This window comes from Octodon degus, unplaced genomic scaffold (genome assembly GCF_000260255.1).
Source record: "Octodon degus isolate 3935 unplaced genomic scaffold, OctDeg1.0 scaffold00109, whole genome shotgun sequence".
Classification (NCBI taxonomy): Eukaryota; Metazoa; Chordata; class Mammalia; order Rodentia; family Octodontidae; genus Octodon; species Octodon degus.
The window spans coordinates 5,564,038-5,575,301 of NW_004524685.1; the positions used below are offsets into that span (position 1 = coordinate 5,564,038).

The 11,264-nt window shown below is 41.2% G+C and overlaps 1 protein-coding gene and 1 long non-coding RNA gene across 2 annotated transcripts in view; both read left to right on the forward strand.

Annotated features, from left to right (window-relative positions):
* The window catches only part of LOC101584200 (uricase), a 7,251-nt gene extending 1,171 nt beyond the window's left edge, over positions 1-6,080 (forward strand). The window contains exons 3-6 of the mRNA XM_023699055.1: positions 12-71; positions 1,487-1,610; positions 3,598-3,681; positions 5,702-6,080. Of these exons, the coding sequence (XP_023554823.1) occupies positions 12-71; positions 1,487-1,610; positions 3,598-3,681; positions 5,702-5,776 (343 nt within the window). The 3' untranslated portion in view covers positions 5,777-6,080. The remainder of the gene's footprint in view (positions 1-11; positions 72-1,486; positions 1,611-3,597; positions 3,682-5,701) is intronic.
* Positions 6,081-6,139: 59 nt separating this feature from the next.
* Positions 6,140-11,104, forward strand: LOC111812018. Its single transcript, XR_002817633.1, has 3 exons — positions 6,140-6,179; positions 7,150-7,282; positions 9,665-11,104. It is a non-coding gene; the product is annotated as an uncharacterized LOC111812018 (long non-coding RNA).
* The last annotated feature ends 160 nt before the right edge of the window (positions 11,105-11,264 follow it).

Genomic DNA, 11,264 nt, shown 5'->3' on the forward strand with positions numbered 1-11,264 from the left:
TGCTTTGCTACCCAAGTGTACTGCAAGTGGCGCTATCGTCACAGCAGAGATGTGGATTTTGACGCTACATGGTATGAAGAGCGCTAGGACTGGGCACTGGGGTGGAGCATGTCTTCCTCTTCCCAGGGTCTCAGAGTTCATGGAATCTTCGATCCAAAATGACAACTTAGAATTCACTCAACTGTACCTCCCCACTGGTCAGAAATCCCTCCTGTATTTTAATGTATTAAATCAATGGTTCTTCAATGTGAATACACATCAGAATGACCTAGAGGCTTTTAAGATGTAGTAGATCAAAAGCCACAAAGCCACCTCCAGGGTCTGATTCTGTGGGTGAGCGGGCCTGATAAATTGCATTCATAACCAGCTCCCAAATGCTGCAAGACTTAAAAGACATTTTAAGAAGCATTGGTCAAGTGAAGTGAATATCCAACCTTACTACCCCACAAGGAGGTAGAGGTGGCCAACTGTCATACCTCTCAGTTTGCCAGGCACTTTCCTGACTTTAACATTGAAATTCCCATGTTTCAGGAGATCTTTTGATTCCAGAAAAACTGGGACAATTGGTCACACTAAGCTAAAAAAAAAATCATATGATATACATAGAAGTCCTTTGTAAATGACAAATAATTTAAAATGTAAAGGTATGATTATTATTATAATACCTTTGACAAGGAATAATTAGGCTTCTAAACTCTCCAAACTTGCCTTTTGACTAGGTATCTTATTCTCTCCACAAAGCTCTAATTGTCAGACATTTTTAGTGTATGATAAGCTAGAATCTGCTCCTCCTCCCCATGTAGCTTCCTTCCACTGTCTTAGTTTTTCTCAAGATAGGTTTCTGAATGCTTGAGGAGAATCTCACCCAAGTCCCCCTTTTCCTTCTTTATTTCAAGTTCTCCACCTGGGCAGCAGGCATCTGCTGTGCTTATGTTGAAAAGAGCAAGAGATTAAACATGTCAGAGTCAGGGTAGTGAGTGCTTGCAGCTTCCCACTGAACACAGCCACTCAGAGGCCACCATACACCTTTGAAGCTCAGACTGAGCTCTACACTGGGGAGGCTGACACAGTCCTCACTGCAGCTGTATCGAGAATGCAATGACACAATCAGAAAATGCTGAACGCAGAGTCTGGGCACAGAATAAAATCCCTGAGGTAACAACAGTTCGAGGGACCAGCAACCAATTTCCTGGGTTTCTCAACTGTGGGAGATTTACCTTCAGATGTCCAGTGGGCACTGGTGCTCCCCTATGAGGACGGGCTAGTGATGTTCACCACGTGTTGAGTGTGTGTGTGTGTGTGTGTGTGTGTGTGTAGAAATGGGAAATGAGTTTTGTTTCTGGTCTTTTTACATTGTAGGATAACCTCTTTTAAAATAATCAATAAAATTTTTCTGGGGAGCAGAAATGTCACTATATCTTAGCTTTATAATCTATCATTGAGACACCACTTTATGAGAATTTTAGCTTTCTTCTCTGTGCTTTAGGGACACCGTTCGGGATACCATCCTGGAAAAATTTGCTGGGCCCTATGACAAAGGCGAGTACTCCCCCTCTGTCCAGAAGACTCTCTATGATGTCCAGGTGCTCTCCCTGAGGCGGGCTCCTGAGGTATGTTTAGTTACTCTGCATTCCGAAGGTTGAGAGAACTTGTGTCTCCTGTCAGCTCCGAGAAAAAGTTGAGAGTTAAAATAAGAAAGTGGAAGACACATGAAAAATGACATCTGTTGTTGTTCAAAAGCTTGTTATAGCAAGTGAGAAGGGAGCAAAAAATGGAAAAGTCTGTCCAACCTAAAAACACAGGCCACTGTCACAGATCTTTAGTTTTCTTGAAAATTCTTTGGATCCCTTCCACCTGTCTCTGATTTCAAGCGTGTATTCAGGACATTTCAGCGCTGTACTAGAGAGATAATTAGATGGAGATTCTATGTTTCATGTGATCCAGAGAACAAAAGATAGAGAGATTAATTCCACCCATTTGTCTGTTCATTCATCCATTCATTAGACATTATTGGTTGTTTTATCTCTAATGGTAGATAAGAGATGTAAAGATAAATTAGAAATGGTCCTCTCAAAGAGATCTCAAAGAGCTTATCAGTCAGTGAGCAAAAAACAAGCAAACAAAAAACAAATGATGCAATGGCTAATAGATGATTATAGAAATACAGAGGAAGTGTCTAAAGTGGGTAGAGGGGATAGGGCCAGCCACATTTTCTGGAGGAAGAAGTGTGTGTGTGTGTGTGTGTGTGTGTGTGTGTGTGTGTATGCGTGTGTGTGCTGAGTCTTTGTAGACAAGTAAGGGTGATCTGGGCCTACACTCACGGGAGATGGATCAGAACTGGAGTGAAGGCAGCAGGTGATATAATGCAGTCAGTCAGTCAAGAGCCAATCATATGTGAAGTTCCCAGAAGGAAAGTCTTTCCATGCTCCTAGACACGAGGTTAAAACCACTGAGAGGGCCTTTTTAGGCTCCTTACAGATTCTGTATTTTATCTTGCTTTTTAGGAAGCACTTTTAGTGACTTGTAGGAACCACCAAAGAGAATAAGCGGGCTGTGTGGTGCATAACTGAGTCCTCTAGAAAGATCACTATGAGGACAAGGTGTAAGGATGGTAAACCACAGGCAAAGACATATTTGATGGGATGCTATTGCAGAAATTTGCCAAGCAGGCTCTGGGCTCAGGTCATGATGCGAACAGAGAAATGGCACCCTTAGACCTGCACAAAAGAGGCCTCTTCAAAGGTCCAGCACTTTAGAAGCTCCCTTTCCCCCTTCCTTTGACTTTACCTCCTTCCCTGAGTGAATTATTGGAGACAAGGCAACTCACTCTCAGTGGCTCATGAATTCCCCAGAAGTTCCTGCCCAAGTACCCCTGAGAGTACTTCTAGAACCTCCAAAAGGAAGATCAGACTATTAGTATGAACAGCCTTAGACCTAAGAGTGGACAAAGCAGCAGGAAGGACTTGACATGCGTGCTGGAATGTTTCTCCATGTGATTCTGAGAGAGGAGGCAGGACAGTCTGGGGGCTGTAGGCCAATATGTTGTCATACCTTGGCACGGCACACCAATTTAGGGATTTCATGGTCATGAGGAGGGTGTAATTGTTGAGGTAGAAGAAGAGAATATACCTGACAAAGTTGTTTTTTATTTTTGTTTAACTTGAGTTATAGCTTTTAAGTCTTTATACATCTGGCACATGGATCTCCAACTATACTCTTACTCCAGGACATAGAAATGTTAGGGACAGACCCAGAGAAAAGGGACAAGAATGAAAGAGAATTAGAGCATTGCATGGCCAGTTCCTGGAATCCAGTTGGGTGACAAAGAGAATTCCCAGGTTCTGGACTCAAAGGGCCCTTACTTTTCTGAAGAGTAGATTTTCTACACAAGTGGAGAGGAGTGGGTCTCCCAACTGAAAATAGGACCAGCTGGAAAGAAAATGTTGGGAAGTAGAGGAGCATCAGATAGTGCCTCAAAGACAGAGCTGGAATCTCTTGGGGGTGGGGGGTAGGGCGGCGGGGTAGGAGGAGTGAGAATGCTGGGCTGCAGATAGGCTTGCTGTTGCCCAATGTGTTGCATACTCTTGTGGCTTCCAGATAGAAGACATAGAAATCAGCCTGCCAAACATTCACTACTTCAACATAGACTTGTCCAAAATGGGACTGATCAACAAAGAAGAGGTAAGAGAACTTTCAAATATCTAAAGCATACTTCTGCTCCAGCCTCCTTACGCCTGTTTGTAAACTTGGGGATATAATGTCTTTGACTGAAGCTCTTAACAGCTACTGCTTTGGGGAATGATATAGTTACACTGATCAAAGGTGTTTCCATGCCTGAGGCATTGGAGTAGCTTGGAATTGGATGACTCATTAGAAATGAGGATTGGAAGCTGCAGAGAAAAAAAGACAAAAGAGGAACAGAGTGTGCCCAAGGAAACGACTCTGAGCTCTGCTTCTTGGAAAAGAAGCACACAAGGTCACAGGTCACAACTTCATTATTCTAATACAAGGCAAAGAAGAAAGAAGAAAAGATTCTATTTTCACATCTTTTCATCATTTCTGTCCTTTGACTAGTAAATTCAGTAGCACACAATGGACATGGGGAAGTTGAGAGTGTTTTTGTGTCTAATTGCAAATGTACAAAGCAAGATGAGGAAATTCATTTTTTGAAAGAAAACATTTGGCTTAGAAAATGCACTGGCCCTGACTTTATTTTTAGCTGTAGCAGAAGGCTAAACCTCTCGAAGTGTTTGATCAGGCAGCCTCAAGTCCTGACTGGTGGCCTGTGTGGTCAGCTCCTGGGAGATCAGGACTGTGCCCATATTTTCAAAGTGGTAGGATTTCTCCATTTGATCCATCTGAAAACAAGAGTTGGATAACTTCTTTTAGTATGTGTTAAGCAGTGAGATATTGCTACAACTACCTATTGGGATTCTTTGGTGAGCAAATGCTAACAAAGGAATTTCTAGCCAGTCCTATGTTCTTGGCCAGCTGACCCAAGAGTCTTACAAGCTTTGAGTGAGGTACCTTGTTTCTGTTCTGAAAATACTGTTGGTGAACACCACTGGGCATTGTACCACCATCAGTTTCTGGTGGACATGGACAAGTGGCACTGGAAAACAAAGATTATGCTTGAGTATCTGATAGAGGTGACCTTAATTCTGAGTTGTAGACCTTAGCTCTGAAGGACACACTGTGTCCAGGCATTTTTCATTCAGCTGAAAGGAAAGGCATCAATACCTCAGAGCATGGCAAAGATGGTGATATTGAGAGTTTCATTAATTAGACTATGTAAAGTCTTTTTATAATGATTTTCTGCTAAAGAACAAGAAATACCTGAAAGTAATCCTAGTCATGTCCATCAGAGGCCGGACAAATGAGCTCCAAACAGAATCAGGACCAAGGGTCGTGACTAGATAGTGACAAGAAGAGGGTACTCACAGGCTCCCTGGAGCCTCAGGCTTGCACTGATCATTTTAAGGGCTTTCATGGGGGCTGAGACTGCAGTGTCCCTTCCTCTAAGGTGCCAGACTCACAACTCCCTCTTCTATCCCTGCTGGAGTCCTGGAGGTAGGAAGTCATGGATCCCTTTGGATCAGAGCTCTGCATAAAGGCCCCTAAGGGGCTGCACATGTTGTCCCTATGCCTTGGGGTTGCCTGGAGCCACACTTAGACACCTCACCCAGGTGTGCACAAAGTGAAGTCACCCTATGAGAAACAGGAAGTACAGATACACTAACAACAGTGAAGAAGTGACAAATGACAGGGTAGGAACAAAGAACTCTAAAAGCCCAGCTGTCTGGAGCCACTTAGTGTCTTGCTAGCAGCCATGTGGACCTCAGATGCTCCTGAAGGCATGGCTGGATTATAACACTGGACAATGATTGATGTCTGAAGTGAGTCATCCAGAAAAGGTCAGATTGTACCCACTACACTATTTTAAAAGAGGGATATGCTTTAGAAACATTCATATCCCAATGCTGAAACTTAAAAAAAAAAACCTTTTTATTTGCTAGAAAATCAATATATCTCTTAAATATTGCCGGAAAAACAAAGCATCAACATGATTGGAGGAACTTTACAGTAGGGCATGTACATTTTGCTACTTAACAAGCTGTTTTTGCCGCTGTTTTAATACTGATTCATAGGAAGGAGAGGGCTGTTTTGCAGTTTCTAAAGTTACCATGTGATTTTTCTGCAGGTCTTGCTGCCATTAGACAGTCCCTATGGCAAAATTACTGGTACAGTCAGGAGGAAGCTGTCTTCAAAGCTGTGACATTGCGACCACCAAGAGTAGACCATCCTAGCCGAGAAATTCCTTAAGTCATTCGTGATGTTGGAAATTATGCAAGTTCTCAGCCCAGTATATTAGTTTATAGTGTACACTTTCCTCTTTTATAAAATAATTTATTTCTTCATACCCAACTCAGCAAAAGGAATCATGTGGGTTATCTCATTAGTAATTATAATATGTTTTATGAATATAGTTTATTTTAAAAATGCTGACTATTAGAATGATCATAAATCAATATTTCTTTTTGGTGGTTTGTGCATTCCTATGTTGAAGAAGACATGGAATCAATTTAAGAAAAGGATCATGAATTAATGGAGTGTCACATTAATTAATTTGAGCATGAGTATAAAAAGCCATTTTGTTTTCATCTAACTGATGCTTCCAGGTAATAAAGAAAATGTAATAAAACTATCTTGAAAAGTTTTGTCATTGTGATTTAAATTGTTTGAATATTTGAATTTAAAAAATCTGTAGCATATGTACAATTGGTGGTTTATTTCTAGTCTGATACCACTCTTATGATTTTTTGTATTAATTTTTTATGACTTTGGAACACTTAAAGAATATTTAATACACATTGGGGTATTCAAGTCAGTGTAAATTGTTTTTCTTTGAATAATATATGCTGTAGGCACAAAGAACCACATTTAATAAATATAAAGTTAATATATGTATGGATGAATATACATATAGAATATGTACATGAATCTATCAGCAATGGTGATTTCTGAATAATGAGGTTGTGAGTAATTTTTCACCACATACTTTCAGAGTCTTCTAAGTATGAACACTTATTGCTTTCATTTTTTTTTTGAAGTATTTAGTACAGGGTCTCACTACACAGATCAGACTCATAGTGATCTTCCTAGTATCAGCCTCCCAAGTGCTGAAATTATAGGCTGGAATTATATCCATGCCCAGTCTCAATCACTGTCTCAGTGTGCCCTGGGGGTGGGGCTGGCAAGGCATGCAGGGGATCAAGCCCCAGTTGCTGTTTCTGCTTAAACAGGCACTTTAGCCTGCTGAGCTACCTGGTCAGCCCATTTATTGCATGATCAGAGAAATATTTGCCTTGGCTACTTTCTTGTCACTGAGGGAAATACCTGACACCCACAACTCTAAGGAGGGAAGGCTTATTTAGACTTACAGTCTGTGGAAGTTTCAGTCCACAGCTGGCTTCCTCCAAGGTAGGGCAGCACGGTAGAGGGGTGTGGCATAGGAAAAGGTCCCTGGCACAGAGGGCAGGAAGGAGAGAGGGACCAAGGGGAGCAGAGGAGGAATATGGACACTTGGAGACCATGCCCACAATGACCCACCTCTTCCTACCAGAAGTCACCTCTCAACCCTGTACCCAGCTGTGAAGCCATCTGTGGACACATCCAGTGAGATGCATTGCACACCCATGATCCTGTCACCTTTCCAGAGCTTCACCTGAAAGCCCATGAGACTTTGGAAGGACATTAGATAGAAACCCTAACACAAAGCTTCGTAAGTTGTAATTTCAAAAGCCCATGATTAAAACCTATTCATCTGAACAGTCTATAAAAATTTCTTCTTTTTAAAACTTCCCTTTAATTAAAAAAAAAAAATCTCCATTTCTTTCAAATGCTTACATTTGAACTCTCAGTATTGTTCAATAATTTTACTTTATTCATCATTATACTACTACAACCTAAAGAAGTAGAATTGTATTACTAACATTAATACCAAAGTGGTGAGATACCTATAGCAATTAACTTAAGAGAAAAGGTTTATTTTAGCTCATGGTTCTAGAAGTTCCCATCCATGCTCAGGAGGTCCCTTGGCCTTGGGCCTCTTGCAAAGGTGGTACATTACAGTGGGAACAAATGGAGGAGCCAGATCTTTCATGCCACAGCCAGGAAGCAAAGAGGAAGACACCAAATTCCCACAATCCCCTTTGAGAGCATGTGCACCTCCTACTGCTTCCCCGAAACAGCACTCTGGAGGCCAAGCATTTAATTTGTGATAGTTGGAGACACTTATTTAAGTGATAGCAATGGTATGAACGCAAATGCACCTAAATCCTGGTGCCACCTTTTACTACATTTGCGATAACTTTCCTCTTCTATAAAAGGGCAGTGAAAGTAGAAGCTACTGTTTATATTTGTGGATTGAAAAGCTCAAAGTTTGGAAGAATTATGGTAGTTTTTGTGCCTGACATGCAACATTTCTTGGCAAATGTTGATCGAATATCTTAAGTAACATTCGATCAACATGTCTTCTTTTCATTGCTATCAGGCTATGAGGTGACAATCTCCATCACTGGCTTGTGTGAATCAGGTGAGGATGGGGACCTTGAGTAACTAAACCCTACAAGATGCTGGAGGTCATTCACAAGCTAGTGACTACTTAGAACACAGGATAAGAAAAAGAAAATAACTTGTTAAGGAAGGTTTTATGCTACATTGATTACTCATGCTACCCAATGTGTTTCTACATCGTGTAAATTGCAGGGCCAAAAGGCTGGTACATTCCATTCCTCTGTTAATTTGATGATTCTGTTCCAAGAGGAGAGTTTAACATGAATGCCTAAAAAACCCCACAAACAACAACAAAAAACCTTAATTAGGCCTTTCTTACTTGATGTTCTCTTCTTTGCATAAATTTTAGATACTTTTTTTTTTTTTTTTTTTTTTTAAAGAAAAAGCCTATCTTCTAGCACAATCTTTGTTGGACTTGTTGGTGTCTGTGATGCCCTGGGAAAAAATGGCGGCAGGAATGAAAAAAAACATAGATAAGACAAGACCTTGGTTCAGGTGGTGGTCTGTTTTCTTGATTGACAAAGGACTACCAGAACAGTAGGGGCATTTATTTATACCTTTGCCAAGATAGTGCCATGTGACACAAGGTTGCCTAGTGACTAATAGCTGACATCAACCAGTCAGGAGGCTTCTCTCAGGGCTGATGTAGCTTGACTGCTTTAGGTGCATAGGTCTAGTCCTGCTTTCACATATTTGATCAATTTCCAGCTTCAGTGGCTCCCAATAAATCCTTCGACAGAAATTGTGGCACATTTCATATTTATGCATATTTTGCTAAGTTCCTGCTTTCTGAAGGATGTTTCCTTGGGGTCAGAAATGGTTTCACCTCTTTCTATTGGCTCTGGCATAGGAGTTCTCTTACAATACTCTCCCTTGTCTTTCTTCCTGTCCTTCCCCTACGCCCATCCTGAATACTTGCATGGAAGAGTAATGAAGGTGATTCCAATGCCATGAGCTGTGTGGAGGTAGTTAGTATAGTATTCTTTGGGCAGGCTATAATTTGGGACTTGTAGTTTTGTCAGTCAAGATTCTGCCTAAGGCTGTTCCATATCTTGCAAATCTTGTCATATAATGTTTCATAATGACAGAGACAGAAACTATGACCCATTCATTCCTTTTCTTTTCAGAGTTGGACTTATGTCCCTATTATTCTTTATTTTTAGAAAGTAATTTCTCTCTCCTTTTTAAACGTTCACATAATAGAAAAAAATCTTTTAAAGAAGCATTCTACTTATTTGTCATTGAAACAGAATTTATCTTTGTCAATCTCTTGAAGGTTTTAACTGTAAAAACTTGAACTTTTTTCTAACCCTTTTATGCTTTGTCCTAAAAGAACATTTCCTTTCCTTCAGACTCTGAGCTGTATGGAATTTTCCCTTGTAGCCACCTTTGTGAAACCTGTATAAGCTTTGTCTCCATGCCTGCACTTAGGAGGAAGCTTGTTTTCAAGGACATGGATTTCAAGCCACCTTAACCAGACCCCACTTCTGCTTCCAAAGGCCTCAAACTCAATCCATTTGTATTTATAGTCTTTATCCTCATTGGTTTTTTTAGGGCCTAGTAACCTGATATTCTTCCATTTTTCTAGATCCCTCTCAGAATTCTCAGTTTTTGGAGCCTATGGAGAAACAGTAGGAGTCTATTGAGAATGCAGCAGCTAAGGACCTTTTTTCCAGAAGGATCCTCATTGATGTCTCTCCAGGTGCCTCAACCTGTACTAAGAAACAAATTTACATTCTATCTTTAAAGTATGAAGTAGTCTTTTACAAATTACCACATAGGAATACATTCAACCTAACATAGAAGATAAGTATACTGCTCTCCTTTACATGAGAAAGAGAAATATAGTTAGACAAAAAGAGAACTATCTCAGGGATATTAGTTTCTTGAGGCTGCTCTGACAAATTATCATTAATTTGTGGTATAAACAACAGAAATTTATTATCTCATAATTAGCTGTAGAGTATACAAGTTCAAAAGCAAAGTGTTGGTAAGGTCTTGCTCCCTATCAAGACTTTAGGAGAGATTTTTGTCCTTGTCCTTTGGGGTTCTTGGTTCACGGCCCAGGGTCTGCCTCTATGACCATGTCATTTTTTTTTCTCTTCTATCTGTCAGAGCTCTCCTGTATGACTCTTATAAACACACTTGACTTTGGTTGGGGGTCCTTCTGGACAAAGTCATCTCTCCACCATCCTCGGTGTATGGTGATACCTTGCTGTGGTCACTCAATGGGAGATAACGCTCCCATTAAAGATGCTCAGGTAGGCTTCAAGGAAGATGGCAGAATGGTAAGTAGCAGAGAAAGCCTCTGTGAGATTTAAAGTCCAGACACTGGAACATAGCAACATGAGAAAGAAAAGAAGGAGGGAAGTAGGTCCCCTGAACCCAGAATGGATCTGATGTGAGAATTGAAGCCCATGGGGAGAGCAAAGAGAGAAACTTCAGTTAAAAAGGAGGAGGCAGTGGGCAGGGCCTTCTCCCTAAGCTAGGACTCCCTGTGCAGAGGGGCAGCTCAAACTTTCAGATGAACAGTGACTGATGGCAACCCCAGCAGCCTCCACAGAGAGACGCACAAGTGGAGCATTGGACACAGCGGACTGCAGCGAGCAGTGTGCGATCCGATGTCCCACCGGAGGACAGTAATTGGCTGGTAGCCATCTGGGAGAGGGGCCAACTTAACTCAGAACTCAGAATAACTGCTGGCTCCATCTAGTGGCCCCAGCAGAGTTCAAGCCAGCACAAGGCCTAAGAATTGTTGCAGGATGAATGTGTCTAATTCCAGCCTCACCAGGAGACACCAGCCTGAACTTCAGGAGAAATAAAGTTGCAGGCTTGCTGGGGTTCTGCATTGCTCTACCGCTATTGCTGGCTTGGCGGCTGTAATCACCATGGCCCTGGAGCTGGTCTCCCCATGCTGTCTACAACAACAGCAGTACAGCAGAGATAAAGCATGAAGTGAACACTTTCTTCTTTCTTTCTTTCTTTCTTTCTTTCTTTCTTTCTTTCTTTCTTTCTTTCTTTCTTTCTTTTTCTTTCTTTCTTTCTTTCTTTCTTTCTTTCTTTCTTTCTTTCTTTCTTTCTTTCTTCCTTTCTTCTTTCTTTCTCTTCTTCTTCTTCTTCTTCTTCTTCTTCTTCTTCTTCTTCTTCTTCTTCTTCTTCTTCTTCTTCCTCTTCCTCTTCCTCTTCCT